Source organism: Mustela nigripes, chromosome 2 (genome assembly GCF_022355385.1).
Source record: "Mustela nigripes isolate SB6536 chromosome 2, MUSNIG.SB6536, whole genome shotgun sequence".
Lineage (NCBI taxonomy): Eukaryota > Metazoa > Chordata > Mammalia > Carnivora > Mustelidae > Mustela > Mustela nigripes.
Window position 1 is genome coordinate 144,248,506 of NC_081558.1, and position 21,966 is coordinate 144,270,471.

The following is a 21,966-nucleotide window of genomic DNA, read 5'->3' on the forward strand; positions in this document are numbered from 1 at the left end:
AAAATATAAGACAATTGAAAATAATAAAGCTATAAGTATCTTCCTAAAAAAAAAAAAATAAAAAAAATAAAATGGGCTGAGAACAACCTCACCATTGTGAAGACTCATGAAGATAAGGTACCTTATGTATTGTACAAAACTTCCCTTTTTAATAACTTATTTTTTAGAACTCTTCTTTCTGTGCTTCATTTTTCTATGCAGTCCTCTCTGTCTTTACAATTTTCAAACTTGATTATAGAAAGTCATAAAGACATGGTATTTACCAGGCTCATTCTAGAAAGCAAGGATTCTAAGAAGTAGTTGGCACTCCCCAGTTCTTTCCCTCCGCAAGAGTCTGTGCAGAGATGGGACGACAGCGCCTCCTGGCGGTGAGATTGGTAAAATGCTCATGGGGGCTCTTGAAAACAGGGGTTGAGTTTGGATACCTGGAGAATTCTCAGTCCCATCTCTGCTGCTGCCTTCCGGCTCACAAACCACCACGAATACCCATTCTAGACCCTTCTACTCTCCTCCCAGATTCTCAGGCTCAGAGTCTCTGAGATTCTGGCCATGACTACTCTGTGCAACTCTCCAACCCCAGGAGAGAGGTGGCCCTAATTTTTCATGGCCCCAGAAGCTAATCATGTTTCCGCATTCTGTGAAGCAAGGAGAGCTGAGTCAGTTTAAAGCCCCTTAACTGGAGTTTTCAAGCATCTCATTATTTAAAGGCTATTAACACCTGAGCGGCAGCAATCCCATCCACATCCAGATAGAAAGCCATGGGTTTCCTGAAATTCATTTCTTGCAAGCAACAAAGGCAGCAGATAGAAGGAACAGGGAAGCCCAAATGCATTGCCCAAGGTGCTCTTCCTGGCTTATTCAAGGGGCTACATCTTCCAGAACAGACTCCCTGATGTTTCTCCTGCTCTTGGCTGGCTTTGGTAGCCCTCCTGTGCTTCTCAGCACTCTGTGTCCCTCCGGAACAGAGCCCCCAGGACCACGTGCTGCCATATCTGTCCATGTGCCTGTCTTCTTTCTAGGATCATACACCTACAGGGGCAGAGATCACTTTTCCTATGTCTGTCCCCAGTTCTAGCACAGGGAGTGGTCAGTCACTAACAGCAGCTGTCATGTCCTGGTCCTGCCCGTGCAGGGCCCTGGCCTAGCGGGTTCACGCCGTTCTTCTCAATTCTGCAAGGAGAGGCTATTTTACTGCAACAGTGCTGTGCATAAAGTAGCCTTCCCGACATATTCACTGAATGAACGAAAATACGCAGATTAAGAACTTGAGTCCAGTAAGTGGCAGTGCCTGGATTCGATCTTGGGTCTATCAGACTCCACAGCCAATGTTCTTCATCATTACACAACCCTCCCCCCCGCCCCGCTTGAGTAATTATATCCCTTCGGTATATTTGAAATAAAATGTATTTGTGAAATTTGATTTATACAATATATTTACCATAGCATGTCAATTAAGATTTACCTATCCCATGGTAGAGAGAATATTCTCTTTGGACCTTCATGTGGGTGGTTAGAAATTAAAGCACAAAATCATTATGAAAGCATAACATTTCAGAAAGTTCTATTGCATAAAAATGAATTCTGTTTGCAGTCATGAGTTCTGTTCATGACAATGAATAATAAGGCAGAATGTTCAGCTCACAGCACGTGGCAGTAATGGTGCCAAGAGCTTTCCGGACATCAGGTTATTTGCTTCTTGCCTGAACCTGTGAAGCAGAGCTTGCTGTCACCCTTCCTTGACTGAAGATCACACCACTGGCAGGTGGAAGGGGTGGGTCTGGTCCCCAAGTCCAGTCAGGCCAAAAGCAAAGCTGTTTCACATCCCCGAGTGTTGCCTCCTCCATGAAACACCCCATCTCTCTCGGTCAGTGTGGCTTTTGGCTCTAGGGAATGTGTTCAAGAGCAGCTCAGGGAGTTCCTTGCTGATGAAGAATCTTTGAAGTACAAATGCAGATGGTCTCAACTGAACCTGTATTGTACTCTCTTCCATGTTTTTGGTGGGAGGGAGCTCGCCTTACCTCACCTTCCCTGGGGAGCGTCACAGTCCGACTGGGCTGGTTCTAGTACTGTGCTTGGCCATTTCTCTTATCCCTCCCCAACTGCTAACTGTCCTTGGCAGTTCCTCTGGCTCTCCCTCCTGTAGCTGCCCTCATGCCCGATGCAAGCTGCTTCCCGTTCAGCAGCTCAGGGTCAAGGTAGACGTAGCCGATTGTCTCAGAAAGGAAGACCTTGGATGGGAGGAGGTCCTACTTCAAAGGAAGCCAAGAGGGTGTATCTCAAAATGTCCTAGGTTTCCTTTTCCTTCTAGAATGCTTCTTTAGTATGGTTCTTGTGACAGAAAAAGTTAACTGTCTTTGCTCTTTTAATATGATCGCCAACAAGATTTTCTGAGGAACACAACAAAACAGGCTATGTTCTATGGCATTGAAGAGTCCTGAATTTTGTGCCGCAAGTTGGAAATTTCAGAGTCCACCTTAATAACTTCTGTCCTGTCTCCTCATACTTCATCCTGATGATTTCATCTCAGATGGTCTCTGAAATCTGTGTCTTCCTTTTGAACCCCAATTCCACTGCCTTGCAGGTGTCCATAATCCTATCTGGATTACTACTCCAACCTCTTACTTTTCTCTCTTTGTTACTGAGTCCTTGTTCTTTCTCCATATCACTGCCATTATGATCACCCTAGAAATCTACAAGTGGTGGTGGCATGTCCCGCTTGAAGTCCTCTGCTGGTCCCCAAGGTCCCAAAGGTCTGGCTTGCCTGTCTGTTGCACTCCTATGTGGTGTCCCCTTCTGTTCCTCTCTGCCACATTCAGCCTGAGCTTCAGGCTCACAGTGATGGGACATTCTCTGAGCATGTCGCTCCTTCCCCTGGTTGTCTCAGGACCTGCTCTTTTCCCTGCCTGAAATGTGCTTCTCCTCCCTCTTTGGAAGACACATTTTTTTTTCATCTCTCCAAACCAGTTCTCATCACCTCCTCAGAGAAATTCCCTCGCACTCCTTCGTTTCATCCTTTTCTGCACCGTGAGGGTCTGGCAGGTATGGGCACCCTGACTAGCCCCCTGCTCACTGGGGCAGGAGTCACACGTCTCTCCTACCCTGCTCCATGTCTGCCAGCGCAAAGTAGCGTGCAGACCAAGTGTTTGTTTGCTTTTTAAAGTTCTCCTTCTATTCAGGACTAGCTATGGAGCCCTGGGAAGATTAACCTTATTGAATTACATTTTTCTATCTAAGGATAAGAATTCTCCTCAGATTTATTAGGAAGATTAAGTGAGATAATGCATGCAAAACCACTTAGCCCCTTAACGTTAAGGAGAAGGAGGAGGGGGGAAGAGGAGGAGGAGGAGAGAGAAAAGGAAGAAAGAAAGAGGAAGGAAGAAAGGAAGGAGTGGCAGTGGCTGCCACTGCCCTTCGGTGATAAGGAAAGAGCGACAACTGTTCCGAATCCTTTTGCGCATGCAAGTGATTCCTCCGTTCTCTTCACTGGTAACTGTGCATGTGTGTTAGGCCTGCAGCTACAACAACAGTTGCTGCCATGCTTACGCTCTGGAAACCCCTGGATAAGAAGTATCCAAACCCCTGGATAAGAAGTATCCACTGGGGCAGAGGTCCCTGAGCTACACTAGATGGAATCTATAATTTGTACAAAAAGCAGAGCCCGCAAATCAGTATCACTCGCATTCTAGAGAAGACACTGTAACTTGGGCTCAAAGATTGGATCTGAGCTTCAGTCACTAAGAAACAGCATAGCTCAGGGCAATCTGCATGTCCTCTCTGGGCTTAGCTTTCCTCCCTCTGAGGGAGACTTAATCCCACAGGCTTTTTGTAAGCATCAAATGAAACACGTGGGCGAGAGCACTTTGTTCACCAGAAAACACCGAGTGGCAGAGATTCAGTTATTACTGAAAGAAGATCAGGATGAGCCCCTGCAGTCGGAGGGAAGGTTTAGAGTTGGCATGGGAGATCAGGTCCTAAAGGGCTGTGAGTTCTTGCCTCAGAAGACAGGACGCAGGATGTAGGAGACAATGGAATGCTGAGGAAAACCTGCCAGGTTGCAAAGAGGATAAAGTGTGACAGGCTCCACCTAGAACCCGCCCCCCCACCCCAAAAGCCCTTCCTGTGCCAATTGTGGCCTATTTCAGGCCTTGTACAGAGAGAGAGGACTTGTACCTCTCTGGGATTAAATACTAAAGTCAGGGCATGAGGGAAAACAAAAACCAACCATGGGTAGTCAAATGACCTAAATATTCTATGAATCACGTGGAAAGTGTAGTATCCACGGGCTTTGTAATAAGCCCCTACCCAGCCATATTTACTCACAGGGTAGTTTGAAGTCTCTGCGTAGACCTCATGGGAGGCAAACCTCTCTCCTCTCACGTAGAATTATCAAAGCCCGGCCATGCGCAGAGGAGGGTGCAGAATTCTGAAATGCTCCTGCTTGCCCACAACGTCACCTCTACTCTGTTTTCATAATTAAACCTCGGTGATCTGAGACCAGTTCATGAGCCGGTCAGTTGTGAGGCGAAGGCATGATGACATATAGGAAACCGGACATCACCGGGTAACGAGGAGGTAGATGGCAGTGATGTGCGTGGAAACTTGCTTCACCAGAAGGACAGAATAGTTTGAAAAGTACTTTCCTGTCCTTCCCCCACACTGGCATTTCCTGTGGCGGCCCACAGGCCAGCTGTCACTCTCCTGACCTTGGGCATCCATCCCATTCCCTCCCAAGCAGGGAGTGGCTGTGCCCGCAGAGGGTGTGAGGGCCTAAGGCCATCATGTTGCCTTGGTGGGGCGGGGGGGACCGTGGGGCCCGGGTTGTGTTTCCTTTCTCCCTCCTTCGTTTGGGACCGGAACTTGTCCTAATTGACTTTATGTTTGGCGTTTATGTAACAATAAATAGAAAAGAGCTTCCTACCGCACTGAGGCTGTGGGTAGAGATAATAGTAGGAGCGGCCTTGAGAGCAGACAACCTGGAGTTTCAGAAATACACCGCCAGGGAGAGAGTAAACTATCTGGCGAAGAACCTCAGGAAATGGATCCGGTGTCCGATTTCTGTGCTCATGCAGGCCAATCCCAAGGCAGCTGGACATTTCCCAACAGTCCTCTGCCAGAAAAGGGGGCAGTCCACAATATAACCAATGCCTTCGGGAATCCCTGCCTCTGATGAGGATACTAGAGGCCTGGACCCTTGTGTAACTCTCGAGAATGGCAGGGATGCTCTCTTACCTGAAGCCCTTGTGGCCCCTATCACCACCGAACCAGTGCTCTCTGTCTTCCTATCGAAAGTCTGCTCTTGTGGGACTTTACACTCTCATGGAAATCAATACATAGAGTGTTCAGATTTCTTTAGGCACGGACCCATCCTTCCCCGTGAAGCAGGACCCCACAACCGCGTTTCCTCACCACCTCGGTGTGCATCAGTCAGTGTGCCAGGCAGTGAAGAACAAAGCTGAAATGGTTCCAGCCCTCCTGGAGGTTGGAGGCTGGTGCAGCGCTGCCTTGTAGACCATCGGTGATGATGGAAATGCCCTGTATCTGTGAGTGTCGATGCAATTGCTACTAGACACGTATAGCTGCTGGTCCTTGAAATATGGCTAGTTGATTGAGAAATTTTTAACTTTATTTCATGTAAATGAATTAAAGTTTGAACAGGTACATATGGCTACTGGCTACTGCACTAGACTGTGCAGTCTGTGGACAGAAGGATGCGTAATACAGAAAGACTAGAACTCAAAGTCAGAAGACACGAGTTGGAGCTGCCTTCTGCCTTCAACCACCTGTGTGAGTTTGAGCAAGCCAAATTTAGTACGCCTGCCTTGGCTTACTAAACCTTACTAAACTTACAACCTCTTAGGGGTGCTGAAAGGAGTAAATTATAAATTGGGGAGGAAAGAAGTTCTTTATCAACTGCAAAGTTCCATGAAAATATGAAGTGGTATTTTAATGTGTTCTGCTGACATGAATTCTCCTGAAGGATCTGCAGTATCTTCCATGTCATTTTCCATAAACTCGCACCTTAAAAAGTTGTTTGGTCGGAGAGCGTTTGGGGTGTTAGTGAAAGCCTTTGCGCCCTGTTACTGGGTAGTCACTCTTGTTTTCTGTTATAAGATTTTCAGAGGATGCCACCATGTTCTGTTTACTAATATTACGAGCTGCCTCGTGTTGCTGCTTATAAATGTCTGAGTGTTGGTCGTGGCCCTGCAGACCTCCTTCTCTCAGGCCAGCTGAAGCACCCTCTCTTGTTATGTCTCCTGGCATCTGATGCCAAAAGCTCAATGAGAGGTGAGATCTTGGGCAACTTCTCTCCTGCCACACTCCGGCTCTGCCTTACTCCTCAGAGGAGTAAGGCGCCTGAGACTCGTCAGAAAAAGGGGACGGGACCTGTGCAGGGCTCCCCTTGGGCCATTTACCTGCCTGTGCCCCTTGTGGGGACACAGGGCATTGCAGGATGTACCTTACCCTTCGTGGAAGGGGTAGCCCCACGTGCTGTTGCCCATGAGACACTTAGGACCCTTGTTGATTGAGATGGCGGAGATGACGAATGAATATCCAGCACCCAAGAATCCAATCACAGCAAATATTGTGGAGGTGAACATCTGAAAGAGAAGGAGAGAGACAGGCAGGTTCTTAAGTGTTCCCGAGGTTACCCCCAGCACACCTGACTGTTGTTGACCATGGGGACTCCAGGGAAGTTAGGGGTAAGAGCCAGTCTTCATAGTAGGTGGGGCCAGTGGGGTCTCCCAGAAGGAATTTTGGTATCTTGTGTCCCCTTCTCTTCCCCATCCCCATATCTTTTCTTGCTCATGGATGGCTGACATGCTAGTTCTGGTTGATCCCTTGGAACCATGGTTTTTAACTTTATTAAGAAAAGACTCTCCTCCTAATCTCCCTCCTTCTCAGGGCTAATATGAAAGGCCAGCCTATTTAGACAGATTATTTTTTAAAATACATTTTTAATGTTGTGGTTTTCTTTTTTCTTTATAATTTTTTAATAAACATATAATGTATTATTAGCGCCAGGGATACAGGTCTGTGAATCGCCAGGTTTACACACTTCACAGCACTCACCATAGCACATACCCTCCCCAATGTCCATAACCCCCCCACTCTCTCCCCCCCACCCTGGCAACCCTCAGTTTGTTTTGTGACATTAAGGGTCTCTTATGGTTTGTCTCCCTCCTGATCCCATCTTGTTTCATTTATTCTTTTCCTACACCCCAAACCCCTGATGTTGCATCTCTACTTCCTCATATCAGGGAGATCATATGATAGTTGTCTTTCTCTGATTGACTTATTTCGCTAAGCATAATACCCTCTTGTTCCATCCACGTCATCACAAATGGGAAGATTTTTATTTCTTTTGATGGCTGCATAGTATTCCATTGTGTGTGTATGTGTGTGTATATATTTATATATTTATATACCTCTTCTTCTTTATCCATTCATCTGTTGATGGACATCTAGGTCATTTCCATAGTTTGGTTATTGTGGAAATTGCTGCTATAAACATTTGGGTGCACGTGCCCCTTCAGATCACTGCATTTGTATCTTTAGGGTAAAAACCCAGTAGAGCAATTGCTGGATCATAGGGTACCTCTATTTCAACTTTTTGAGGAATAGACAGATTTTTTAAAAAGATTTTATTTATTTATTCGACAGAGAGAGAAGAGTGGACAAGCAGGAGGAGCAGCAGACAGAGAGAGAGAGGGAGAAGCAAGCTCCTAGCTGAGCAAGTCCCCCAATGCGGGACTTGAACCCAGGGCCCCAGGATCATGACCAGAGCCAAAGATAGATGCTTAACTGACTGAGCCACCCAGGTGCCCTGAAAAGCCAGCCTCTTATGGCACCAAAGATTTTTAGAATTGGAAATGACCTTAAAATTTTTTGGTCTAGTCATCTCATTTAAGCTAAGCCATAGCAGGGTCCTATGTCATTGGTAGGCTCTGCTCAGGAGGAAGAGCAGAGGTCCTGGAATTCTCCTCCTGGGCCCAGTTCCATTTCTCAAGGTCAAGAGTTTAAGTGCTTCTCTTCCATGTGGTAGCAGCCTTTAAAAAGCTGAAGATATTTTATATTTCATATGTTACATCTCTCCACTCCTTCTACCCTCTGAAAGTTTTCTCTTTGGGTTAACAAACCCCCAAACTTAAGTTCTTTTAAATATCTTTGTATGACAGGGATTAATTAGTAAGACATAGATGGTACTAGTATCTTTCTTTTTGTAATTATGAAAGCAAAATAGAATTATAGACTATGAAAGGCAGGAAAAATCCTAAAGCCCATCCGGGCTAACTCCCTCAAAACAAATCAGCAAAGCAATCAGGCTCAGAAAGGCAATGTCCATTCTGAATAGTCATTAGAGGGTAGCATAGAAACATTCATAATTTTGGAAATGGAGGTGGAAAACGATCACCTCTCTCACATTGGTCCCATGAAGGTGTGGCACAAAGCACAAGAGTTTAGAAGTCGGCAGGCTCAGGCTCCGGTCACAGCTTTGCAGCTTTTCTCTGTGTGGTGACTGCGTTAGGGACGCGTCCCCAGGATCCTAGTCTTCCTATTTATAAATGGGCATGATAAAGCCTGACCAAAGGTCTGTTGAAAATTAGATGTGCTAACCTAAGCTAAATGGCAGGTACTTCCGCTCCCCCGCTTCTGTGTATTACTAACAATCTTATCACAGAATATATTTGGGTAGGAGGGTGGGGCGGGGGTGGGTTTGGGGGTGGAGAGATCCTGACAGCGCCTGCCAGTTGGAATCTGTGTAATAATGGAGTTCCACTTCAGCTGTATTTGTTTTCAAATCCTATATTAATGTATTTTTGGTGCAACTTTCCAAGACTGAGCTCTCGCTCTGGGCGCCTCATGTAGCCTTGTCTGACTTCTTATGTCAAACTGACTGTCCCCTTCTTCATCTCTTACCCCCATTACCCTGGACTATATAAACTTCTACCATAGCACAACTCCCACAATGCATTCCTATATACCGTTTTATGTCTGTCTTCCCCTGAACCACAGCATGAGCTCCTTGCGCTCATGGGCCAGTTATCTGAAGATAGGACATTGCTTTATCCATACCACCATCTATATGGTTTTTCTCCTTCCTACCTTTTCGAAGTCACTGGGTAACTACTTGTTGGATGTTTTCAAAGACCATGGTTTCATGTTACTCGTTATTTAAATTTTTCCCTTCATTTTTGTGTCTAGTCCATTCTCACCATTAGGAACATTTGTGAATATAATCTAGGTCAGAAGCAAATGAAAATGTTGGCCAGTTTATCATGTTAGAACAGGCAATATCTTCTCCAAAAGATGTCTAGTTGAATGATTTTGAAAATTGCTGGTCTATCAAGCTAAATGGGTTTCACTCCTGTTTTACTCCTAAAACTCTTTGTGACATGCGCAAGTCTATGAGCCTCCAAGAAGAGGATACAGTATGTCTTCTGGAATATACACAAACTTATTAGCTCTCAGAACACCTCTAAAAAGTGAGGGAATTGCCTTAGAGCTGAGTCCTTATTTTATCTACCAGGCAAGAGGGCACTTCCCTCAACACTTCCTGCAGGAGGAAGGCATTAGTCAGGAACAGCCCAGCTAATGTTAGCTGAAAGAATGGTTTAAAGAAAGCTTTCTGGGGGCGCCTGGGTGGCTCAATGGGTTAAGCCTCTGCCTTTGGCTCAGGTCATGGTCCCAGGGTCCTGGGATGGAGCCCCGCATCGGGCTCTCTCTCAGCGGGAGCCTGCTTCCCCCCTTCTCTCTGCCTGCCTCTCTGCCTACTAGTGATCTCTCTCTCTCTGAGTCAAATAAATAAATAAAATCTTAAAAAAAAAAAGAAAGCTTTCTGAACAAAGATGTATTAATTATTCTAGGAAACTAGACCTTATTATTTCTACTTCTGAATGTTATAATAAATGATACTTTTACAGGGCATTCTGAATGAGCACACCTAGTGTTTACAATTGTGGGGATCATTACACATAACTGCAAGAGTAGTGTTCAAATACTTCCTTTGTCTTTTGTGAACTGAGATTTGTGAACTGAGTGAAATTTCCATGGACAGCGCCATATGTTGTATCCAAACTTCATGGGAGAGAAGAGAAGATGTACTATGGGAAACTTTTGATGGCTCAAAAGGAATCTTTAGCAGTAGCAGAGACATAGATGTCAAAAAAGCATGAATACATTTAAAAATAAATGAGTGGGGGAAACATCTTACTTCAAGATCACTGTATTAAAATTTTATGAAATGTGATTAAAATATGTGGATGGCATTCAAAGTTTGTATATTAATGTCAGTCGAAGAGCTTTTTTTGAAACTTCTTTATGGGAGAATAAGAGATAGTTGTTTGTTTCTTTTTAAAAGATTTTATTTATTTGACAGATCGAGAGAGCACAAGCAGGTAGAGTAATACAGGGAGAAGGAGAAGCAGGCTCTTTGACCATCAGGGAGCCCGATGCAGGACTTGATCCCAGGACCCTGGATCGGGACCTGAGCCAAAGGCAGACGCTTAACTATCTGAGCCACCCAGGCACCACAAGAGATAGTTTTATATTCAGTTTTGCCTTTTGTTTGGGTAAATATGGTGATTTACAGAGTTTTCCAATCTCATTGGAATCTATAACTTTTTTCCATGCGTTCTTGCAAGAACACACTTGGGGAATTACTGCTCTAATTCTTAGTGATAGTTTATCTAGCTGGTTCTCTGTCTCTGAGCTACCTCCATGCTCCAACCAAATACCCTGTTGAGTTAGACACAGGCGATACAACTCTAGGAATGGCCAGAATGTTCTAGTACAGCAACTGAAAACTTACACTCAGGGCAGTTTCTTCTAATGTTACCTCTTGTCCTTTCAGAGTGAGGCTGCGCATGGTCTGGAAACATTTGTTGACATGCAGTTCTTTGTAACAGACTGAATTGTCTCAATGAAAAATGGATTCTGGGGCACCTGGGTGGCTCAGTGCATTAAAGCCTCTGCCTTTGGCTCAGGTCATAATCCCAGGGTCCAAGGATTGAGCCCCGAGTTGGGCTCTCTGCTCAGGAGGGAGCCTGCTTCCTCCTCCCTCTCTGCCTGCCTTTCTGCCTATCTATGATCTCTGTCTGTCAAATAAATAAATAAAATCTTTGAAAAAAAAAAAAAAGAAAAACGGATTCTATGATGAAAAGTCTCTGACATCTTAAAACTGGTTAAAAGTCTTCAAAAGTCAGAATTTCCACTAAATCAGTGATTAAATATTCTTATAATTAATTTTTGTGAAAAATATATCAAAATCCATCCAAGGCAATCATCTCACTTTTTAGCTAATAGACATAGCTAGCTCCCTTCTGCGATACATGCTTTATTTCATTTAATCCTCTCAACAACACCTGTGAGGTGAGTAGTAGTTTGAATGGCATGGGTTCTTTCACAAAAATAAAAAAATACATAAGAAAGAAACCCAGTTTTTGTTTACTTGACATTCTTTTTTTTTTTTTTTAAAGATTTTATTTATTTATTTGACAGAGAACACAAGTAGGCAGAGAGGCAGACAGAGAGAGAGAGAAGAGGAAGCAGGCTCCCTGCCAAGCAGAGAGCCTGATGTGGGACTCAATTCCAGGACCCTGAGATCATGACCTGAGTTGAAGGCAGCAGCTTAACCCACTGAGCCACCCAGGTGCCCCTGTTTACTTGACATTCTGATTTTGAGTTCTAATTGCTAGTCAGGAATCATTAAGCTACCAACTAAGAATACAAAAGTATCTACAATTGGGAAAGACTGTATTTCCAGGAAGGCAGTTGGGAAGTCTGAAGAGACCAGTGTTCTAGCCCTCAGCATCAGAGAGGCCCCTACTTCTTTGGCCTCAGCTTCCTGTGGAAAACAGAAGAAGGCGGGAGAGCAGGTCTAGAAGGTCCCCTCAGCTAAAACGACCCAGGATTTCAACATCTGCTGACTGGTAGTGAGAGGAGAAATCTGACTCATGCTATTCCTGCTGTGGAAGCTGAGTAAAGGATTTTAAATATCACTCCGGAACGTTTTAGCAGGCAAATATTTAAAGATACAGAAAGCAAATACAAACATACACATTCTTCGTGTTAGGAAAGTCTGAGTAAATGAAAAAACAGGTTAACATAAAATATCAACTGGATAATATTCCCTTTACAAGGAGTCCCCATTGCAAGGCCCTCTAGACCAGTACTGTCCAATGGAATTTTAATGAGAGCCATATATGTAATTTAACACTTTCCAGTAGCTACCTATTTAAAAAGGAAAAACAAAAACAAACCCCCAAAACCAAAAACTCTGAGATTAATGTTAATATATTTTAACTCAACATATTAAAAAATTATATCAACATATAATCAATATAAAAATTACTCATAAGATAGCTTCCATTTTTTGCACTAATTCTTTGAAATCTGGTGTGCATTTTTGACTTATGATATATCTTAATTTAGGTCTGCCACATTCTACCACTCAATAGCCCCATGAGAACAGTGGCTATCCACACCGGACAGCATAGTCTAGAATATTTGAAAACTGATTTTTGGTAGTAAAAGTTTAAAGAATGCATGGATCTAGTCTGCACTGAATTTATGACTATGGTTACTATGGTTAGGAGACAGGAACACAGTGACTGTCAACTGAATCAATAGTGTTTTATTTCTTTACAAAACTGTCTGAAGGAAACACGGAATCAAGTTACAACTTCAGGAAGTTACAGGGGGCATGTTCTGATTTTGTATCTAGATTTGAAATAACTTGCATTAAAATAAAGAAAACAAGCAACCCAAACTGATTTTTCATAACTTTCCCAGAACGGATGAACCACAGGAAGCAAAGTATATGTCACTTTGCTTTCAGTAATTCCACATTCAGAAGTCTTAAAAAATAATCAAATTCACTCCTCAGATATTATCACTCTGGAATAACTTTATGATGGGTTTCATGATAAAAAATTTTTCATGTTGAAAGCAAAGTTGTTGGGGCATCTGGGTGGCTCAGTCAGTTAAGTGTCTGCCTTCAACTCAGGTTATGATCCCAGGGTCCCTGGTTCGAGGCCCGCATCTAGCTCCCTGCTCAGTGGGGAGCCTGCCTCCCCCTCTGCCTGCTGCTCCTGCTGCTTGTGCTCTCTCTCTCTCTCTGACAAATAAATAAATAAAATCTTTAAAAGTAAAGTTATTGAACCTCTGAAGCTAATACCACACTATATGCTAATTGGGGAAAAAAAGTAAAATTATTGAAACCAAGTTGAACATGTGAGGGTAGACACTCAAATTAGGTGTTATTTGAAGTAAACAGGCAAAAGGCCTGGAAAATCTCTGGAAGGAGACACAAAATTGGGAATAGAGGTAAACTTTAGAGAGAATGGTTGCCAGATTTTAGAGTCAGGACTGTGAGGCTTCCCTGGTAACACTTTCCCTGGCCTGGATGAATAAACAGTAAAGAGGGGGCTCTGCTGTGCAGTGGTCAAGGGCGCGGGTTACAGGCAGATTGATCTGGGTCTGAGTCTTGCTTCCTCCCTTTGACCACGGTAAGTTCATCTTTCTAAGATCTCCTGTTCCTCTTTTTAAAGACAAGGCTCAATAAAAAGTACCTGCCCAGGGAGATCATAATATGTAAGCTAGCCTAATAAATAGTAAACAGGGAATCCAAAGTACCTATCTCTACAAGATCAGATAACCCCCGGGTGGGGTAGGCTATTAGATAGTGCCTAGTACTTCCCTGATAGGATACCCAGAAACTTCTTTTGCCTACTTCTAAGTTTTGGGTAATTTCCCATGATATTAGCAAGCCCTCGATCAATGTCATTATTACATTGTAATATTTTTATTATCATACCCTCACACACTCTTACTTTCCACAAATACCGAGATCATAACACTGGGCAGAAAAATAACAGGTCGACTCCCAGCACACACATTCCGTTCCCATAGCTAAAGAAATGGGTTTATGTGTATGCTGGAAACACTTCCCCAGAAAAAGGAGATTAAAATGCCCTCGATTTCAGCATTTGTCAGCTTTAAAACCTTCCACTTTGCCAGGTTCTGGAGATTAGAGGCTGTGGGATTGGACCCTAGCTCTGCCACAGCTCACTCAGTGTTCTTGGTCAGAGGCGTGTGGAGTTGGCTGAGCCAGATGGCAGAGGCACAGGGGCCTGGGAAGGGAAGAAACCTGGGAGGTTTGGGGATATAGCTTTCAGAGACTTGGGTAGTAGCAACATGTCAGGGAAACATCTCTGATGGGCATGATGGTTCCTCCTTAACAATTATCCTAAGATATACAAGTATTACCTGAAGCATTTTTTTTCCCCCTTGGGATGTTAATGTTCTGTATTTTTGGCCTTGGCCAGGCTTGGGAAGGGGAGAGGACTGGGGGCATGGGGTGGGTTGCAGCCATCAGAAACTTAACTTGCCTGCACCTCAGTTTCCCTATGTACAAAACAGGCAGTTTAATGCCTAACTCAAAGGGCTGGTGTTAGAGAGTTGGGCCAGATAGTATCAGTTTGGAAATCACCTGAAATCCCTCTTGAGCGTTCATTTGCTTCATTCATTCCACAAGCATTTATGGAGGATCTATGTGTCCTCACTGCCCAGCCCCCTGGTGTTCCTCTCCCCTTTTGTTTACTCTAATGCTGGCACCAGCTTCCCCCACCCTCGGACGGTCTTGTGAAGGGACATGTGCCTATCATCCATTTCATAGCAGAGGATTTTGAAGCCTAAAAAAATTTAGTGAAGAAATAGGATTCCATATTTTATTTCTTCGTTCAAGAGAATCTATTATTTCAAAAGAACTGTCTTTCTTGAATCCCCGTCAAATTGGCCATCATGTCAAGAGTCCGTGCTTCCCGTCTCAGGAAGGGTATACTTCAGAAGTGCTCTCACAGGAGGTGCCCCTAGGGGGCACTGGTGAGCCAGGCACAGAAGAAGTGCTTCCAGTGACGGACTAATTTAAGAAGTGACAAGATCCTCCTTGGCAGTAGGACCGTCATCCATCCGGCCCTGCCTGTGGGTGGGGTGCGCCTTTATCTACCTGATATGCTTTAAGGATGCTGAAATGCCTGCCTGCGCTACCTTCAGTTCTATTATCAGAGAGTCCTTTGAGTCAAGGCCAAGGTCTTCAAAAGGCTCTTAATAAAGTACAGACATAACATGAATGAGTGGCTAAAATTAATTAGCTGTTCTATGGACTCCGATAGCTTTGTTTTTGTTTTTAAAGCCCAGAGACCTTGACCCTCCCCCCCCCCCAAAGATAAACTGCCAGGAGGCCACTGAAAACCTCTTGTAGGGGAGGAAGAGGATGAGACCCAAAAACAAACACAGGTGTGGGTTTTCAAAGCCCATTTTGGAGGTCACCCTCATCTCAAAGCTTCTGTCCCCATTCTGGGCTTTCGTGTAGCTTAATTTTTTAAAAAATATTTTATTTATTTATTTGAAAGAGAGAGCATGAGCTAGCATGGGCAGGGGGGAGGGGCAGAGAGAAAGGGAGAAGCAGACTCCCCACTGAGTGGGGAGCCAGATGCAGGACTTGATCCCAGGACTCTGGGATCATGACTTGAGCTGAAGGCAGATGCTTAACCGACTAAGCCACCCCAGGGCCCTCATGTAGCTTAATTTATTTAAAATAGTGCAGACCTTGAGGCTGGGCTTCTGGCTTGCTCTGCCTCAGAGTAGAGCGGCTTCCGTCTTCTAGTTTGACCATGAAATACTGGTTCAGTGACCTCAAGATTTTTTCCAGCTCATTGTCTTTCTTTATCTCTGCAATTACCATATCCTGCTGCTACTCTTTATCGATTACTATGCCCTGGTTTTATGTAGACCCAGGGAAAGGGAAGAGAATGATGCAATTGACTTCTGAAAAGTATTCCTGAGAGACGTGTAGCAAAGAAGGGAGGGGAGAGAGAGAGAGGCCAGGAACCAAATGAGAGCAAGGTTGTGGAGACAGGAACAGGATGTAGTCCCACAGCCCTTGGCCTAGTGTGTGTCTGCCTCAAAGGACTTTGTACCCAGCTGGATTTTCCAAACAGTGTTCCACAGAAGCCCCATGGTCCTTAAACACCTGGAGGGGAATGCCACCAGCCTTTGGAAAAATAATTCGAATCTTCAGCATCAGAGTACTGAGTAAAATATGCTGCAGCTTTTCCTTCTTGGTCTGACAAAATGTTTGTAGATTCCTTTCTTTAAAAATGATTATTGTTTAGGGCTCCAGAGCCTCAGGACGTTAAGGAAACAGAGCTCTTTAGCAGAGGCATGAGCTCAGTGGCCCTGAGGGGGAGGGCAGAGACCCGAAACAAAGGGCTCAGCCTTGTCTACCGCAGGCCAGCGCTGTGTCAAAATGCAGGCCCAGGTCAATTTTGAATTTTTTGAAAAAGAAGTGGAATATCTAAATACTTCTGAAAATTTCTCCTTTTTTTTTTTTTTTAAGATTTTATTTATTTATTTGACAGAGAGAGACACAGCCAGAGAGGGAACACAAGCAGGGAGAGTGGGAGAGGGAGAAGCAGGCTTCCTACTGAGCAGGAAGCCTGATGTGGGCTCCATCCCAGGACCCTGGGATCATGATCTGGGCTGAAGACAGATGCTTAATGACTGAGCCACCCAAGTGCCCCAAATTTTTCCATTTTTAAAAGTTGGCAGCTGAGTAGGAACCAAACCCCAAAACAAGAACTTCTGCAGGCCACCTAGTGGCTGTGGCTGGCTGCCTTGTTTTACGGTCTGGCAGAGCAGGTCCTTTGATGGGCACTGCTCTGCGGGTGATCAACCAATGGTTTGGAGAATTCATCCTCAACCCAAGCCAAGGGCACCTCTTCCATGGGGTGTTAGGGAGCCCAGACAGACAACTTGAACTGGGCAGACCACATGGTTCAGATTTGATTAACTCAGCTTGTAAAAACATGACTTTTCTGCTTTTCTTTGGAACTTCACATAAATCTAATTAAAAAACAAACTATGTACAATACTTTGAATATTATTTCCCTTTTCCTTGTAGTTCTGTATAAACCCCAAAACAAAAATAAACAAACAAAACCCCTTGTTTTAATTCTGAGCCTTCTACTCAGCACAGAGAGAGAGAGAGAGAGAGAGAGAGAGAAAGCACAAGGGTGAGGGAACAGCAGAGGGAGAGGGAGAAACATGCTCCCCACAGAGCAGGGAGCTCAACATGAAGCTCAATCCCAGGACCCTATATCACAATCTGAGCTGAAGGCAAACACTGAACCAACTGAGCCACCCAGGTGCCCCTGAGCTGTTAGATTTCTAAGCAATGGCATTTTCCCTTTTCATCCAATTCCTTAATTGCCAATTTTTAAATTTTATTTCAAATTCTCATCGTCAGGGGTGGCTGGGTGGCTCAGTGGTTAAGCCTCTGCCCTTAGCTCAGGTCATGATCCCAGGGTCCTGGGATCAAGCCCCACATCGGGTTCTCTGCTCTGTGGGGAACCTGCTTCCTCCTCCCCTCTCTCTGTCTGCCTCATTGACTACTTGTGACCTCTGTCTGTTGAATAAATGAATAAAATCTTAAAAAAAATTCTCATCTTCAACTTATTCTCCAAAAGGAGGGTAACAGGATTATATTTCAAAGGGCAAATGAGTTATAGATGTCTTCCTTTCCTTTATAATTAATTATATAAAAATATCATATATAAAACACATGTTACATAACTATATCAAATAAATTGTGGTTAATTTTTATATCTCTGCTTTTATATGTTATAATAATCAATGCTAAAAAATGATCCATGCTTACTCGGGACACATGATGGTGTTAAAAATGTAAGAACAGGGCACCTGGGTGGCTCAGTGGGTTAAGCCTCTGCCTTTGGCTCAGGTCATGATCTCAGGCTCCTGGGATCGAGTTCCGCATCAGGCTCTCTGCTTGGCAGAGAGCCTCTCTCTCGGTCAAATAAGTAAATAAAATCTTTAAAAAAATGTAAGAACATTTTCTTTGAATGATCTTTGCACATAAAAAAATGTAACTGTATGCCCAGTACACTAGCTTCAGCCCTTCATATGTGCTCAATCAATTTTTTGATCAGACAAATATTTTTTGATTGAACAAATGAGCAAATACTAATGGGAAAGAAATGTTAGAAATGATTCTATTTGGGAACAGATGGCTACACCTTCCCTTTAGAAATTAAGGCAAGTTTGTATAATTCATTATTGGGGTTCACAAATCTCCTAGATGAACAATTGAGCCTTGGGGAGTTAGAGCAAGAACAGCCTTATTCATTAGCCAGCCAGTAATTCCAGTTCATCCTTCTTCATTTTTGCCATACAGTGTACCCAAATTCTTAATATCTTTCTTTAAGTCACCTCCTTATTAACTTATATCCCCACTATGAGTGGCGTGCTAGAATCATTAACAAAGATAATACAGTCTTACTGCATTTTTAGTTGATGTTGCTTGAGTTCTGGGATCCTGAAACGTGTTCTTCCTTTGTTAGAAAGGGAGAATATGAGGGGTTTGGGATGGCTTATTTCCAGCAAAATTTGAGTTTCTCTTGCTCAAATCAAAAGGATTGAAGGAGAATTGACAAAGGAATAACTTTCTATGTTATTGAAAGGTACAGCGCACCTGTGCTCCAGCAGAGCTTGTCCCTTATTTGGGAACTTCTGATCTAGTTCAACGTCCTTGTTTTAAAGACCAGTAAAAGGGAGGCAGAGGGCAGTACAGTGACTTGCCCAGGTGCAGAAATGGGACCTGACCCCACTTCTCAGGCTGCGAGAGTGATGCCAAATCTCTCTAGCTGACCTCCTAAAAGAGACATGAAACAAGAAACAGAAGTCTTGAGGCAAAATCTGGGCACTGAGACAGTGAAACTGGCAGTGGGGTAGATGGGGAATTTAGGGGGCTTTTGAGGAGGGGCTGTTATCATCTGTCATGGTGCCCCACTCCCTTTATATATGAGATGACTCAGGGCCAGAGAAGGGAAATGACTTGCCCAGGGTCTGGAGGCCTCTCAGTGGCAGAGGGAGAGCTGCAGCCCTCACCCCTGCCTTCCATGCCTGCATCCTTTACACAGCATGACTCCAGTTCTCTGGTGCTGACATCCCTGACCCTTTGCAAAAGCTAAAAGGATGCTCATGGGGGCTATGGTAGTTTACATTTTATTATTACTGTTACTTTGCATCAGCAAGATGTCCATATTTCTCCATGCCCCAGTGCCCCCTGGAGCTGGTGACCGCCTGGGGTCACTCACTTGGCCCCACACCCACGATGCCGAGCGGGGAGCGGTGCACCCCGGGGTCATTCCCGCGGGGGCGACTGCCCCTGGCAACTTACCGCGAAGCGCTTCCCACAGCTCTCGTTGCCACAGCACCCGCAGCAGTCATTGTTCTTCAAGCCCAAGAACACCAGCGCGGGGAAGATCATCTGCGGGAGAGAGAAGCACCTCCGTCGGGGTCGGACCCGGGGAGGGAGAGCCTGCGCCTGCCCGGCTGCGGAGGCCTCACGTCCAAGCCATCCAAGCCGTGGGACCCGGGGACTGAAGGACATGAACTTACAGAGCTCCACTTGGTAGTCAAGTGTGACTATCTAGGGTCCATAAGGCCTAACTGCAGCTTCGGTGAGGCCAGATTTCAAGATCTGATGCCCTGAGTTTCCATTTACATGGTGGGGTAGGATAGCAGTAAGAAACTTTCCTCCGGGGTTCTGGGTGGCTCAGTTCTGCCTTTGGCTCAGGTCATTATCCCAGGATGCTGGGCTCCCTGCTGGGGGAGCGGGGAAGCCTGCTTCTCTCTCGCCCACTCCCCCTGCTTGTGTTCCCTCTCTGGCTGTCTCTCTGTCAAATAAATAAAATCTTTAAAAGAAATAAAAAATGTCCTCAATTGTTCTGAACAGTGAGTCTCTAAACTCTACTAGAAAGGAGGGGTAAGTAGATCATTAGTGGATGAATGGAAGAGAAATTCACCAACACCTGCTTCTCTTGGTAGTTTTCAGTCCTTCAGTTTCCCAGAAAGTGTGTGTCTACTGCCCCCAGCACTATCTTGTTAGAAGATAGAAACTATGTAGCCCTCAGTTTGGTTGGTGGGATTCAATTTATCCCTGAGAACTGCCAGCCCAATCTTGAGAATTCATAACTTAATAAATTTCGTGGAGATGTCCTGTCAGGACCTAATGAAGAAGGAAAAAAATAATAAGGCACTGACTTTTCAGCATGCCATGTTTGGGCTCTTGTTAGTAACTAAAGATCTTCTTGTTCGAAAAGTACCCAATTTTAAAAGGATTCTGCAAAAATCTTTGGCAGGATTTTAAGGCATCCCTACTCACCAAGACCCCGCTTCCTAATATTCCTCCGAAAAACCAGACCTCGTCAGAAAGGTGGTCTTTGTTGTCTATCACTTTTCCTCCAGGAAAAAATAACAGGATGTTAGCCAAAAAGCCGAACAAGGCAAGAGGGATGAGAGTGCCCCCCAGGCACTTGGCGCAGCCTCCAGGGCACATGTTGGGGGAGTTATAATATAGGACTTCGATCAAAGGCACCTCACTGTCCCCTTCACAGGGTCTCTTCAAAGTTATCGGTGACAGTGTCCTAGGAGTTGTCCCCAGTTCAATCCGTATTTTGGAGCGGAGAACCAAATCAGTCTGTGAGCTGTGTCCTTGGAGTTGCTTCTGCTTCTCAAATGAGGCAGAACCTGATGGCGAAGGACATTTATACATTTTCCCTGACCCGAAGTCTTTTTTTTTTTTTTTTTGGACTCCATAAATGAGATTAAGTTCAGAGCAATAATTTTGCCATGGAGACCAATAACCTCTGTTAATAATCGACCAGCACAGGCAAGACACACATTGTTGCAATCGAACACAGGGCTGGGACAAATAGATTTTGAACTTCTGAGCCTTTAATCTGACAATGCCCCTGCCCAGATATAGAAATATTTCTCCCAGGCTCTTTATAATCACTGGATAATTGAGTTACATCCTAAAATCATGTCTGGCGAGTGTGTAATGGTCTACAGTGTGTGTCTTTTTCTTTTCCACTGAAAGCCTGGAATGCAAAAGAATTATCCTAAAGAGCTTCTGTTTCCCTCCATATAGAAGTAACAGTTTGATGGTCTGGTTGGGTATCACTGAGTTCAGCCCTATAGGGACTTCTTAAAGGATCAAATCAGAATGATTATTAATTTTATTGCTTGACTGCTCTATTTTTGTACTTGTCCCTTCATTGCATTTTATCTTCTTCGTTACCTGGTGTGATGGAATTAGCAAAAACAGTTTCCTCAATCAGCTTGTTCAGTCACATCCTCCGCATAGGAACCAAATCCTCTGTCTTCACAAATGGGAAGGGAAAGGGAGAGGGGTTTGAGGAGAGGAGAGGGAAGATACCAATAAATCTATCAAGGGGAGGTCAAGCAGAGGAAGTTGGAAGAGCCCTCAGTGAGTACCGGGAGTTGTCAGAAATACTGGAAATTTCGCCAGTTGCCAGAGGCATGGTTCAGTTACTCATTTGCTTTGTGTCACTTAAGAAGGCCTTGGCGGGGTGCCTGGGTAGCTCAGTGGATTAAGCCTCTGCCTTCAGCTCAGGTCATGATCTTGGGATCCTGGAATCAAGTCCCACATCGGGCTCTCTGCTTTGTGGGGAGCCTGCTTCCCCCTGCCTCTCTGCCCACATGCGATCTCTCTCTCTGTCAAATAAATAAATAAAATATTTACAAAAAAAAAAAAAAAAAACCCTTAAAAAAAATGGCGGCCTTGGTGGTGCCTAGACCCAGCTCTACAGTATGCAAGGAACAAGTTTGGTGCTGGTTGCTGCTGGACCGTGGGGTGGAAGAGGGAGCCTATTAGCTCTCCTTGGAGAGTCTAGAGGTTAGATTTAAGAACAATAGGGAGAATTTTATAGAGGGCCGAATTTTAGCTAAATAAAAAGCAAGTAACATCGTGATCATGGTGGGAGCTACCTGGCAGCGGAGATGTTCACCCACTCCCAGGGGAGCAGGGGGCTGCCTTCCCCCCAAGGTTCAGAAGCTGTTGGCAAGGGAGGCTGTGGTCAG

The 21,966-nt window shown here is 44.5% G+C and overlaps 1 protein-coding gene across 3 annotated transcripts in view; it reads right to left on the minus strand.

Moving 5' to 3' along the window:
- TM4SF4 (transmembrane 4 L six family member 4) overlaps positions 1–20,650 on the minus strand; it is a 27,610-nt gene extending 6,960 nt beyond the window's left edge. The window contains exons 1-3 of one of the 3 annotated variants that reach the window (XM_059391756.1): positions 20,459–20,650; positions 19,259–19,348; positions 6,463–6,599 (exon numbers count right to left, since the gene is read on the minus strand). In XM_059391756.1, the coding sequence (XP_059247739.1) occupies positions 6,463–6,599; positions 19,259–19,348; positions 20,459–20,635 (404 nt within the window). In that variant the 5' untranslated portion in view covers positions 20,636–20,650. Of the gene's footprint in view, positions 1–6,462; positions 6,600–19,258; positions 19,349–20,245 lie in introns of all 3 variants that reach the window. The other 2 variants (XM_059391755.1, XM_059391754.1) reach the window with 2 other exon arrangements.
- Between the last annotated feature and the right edge of the window lie 1,316 nt (positions 20,651–21,966).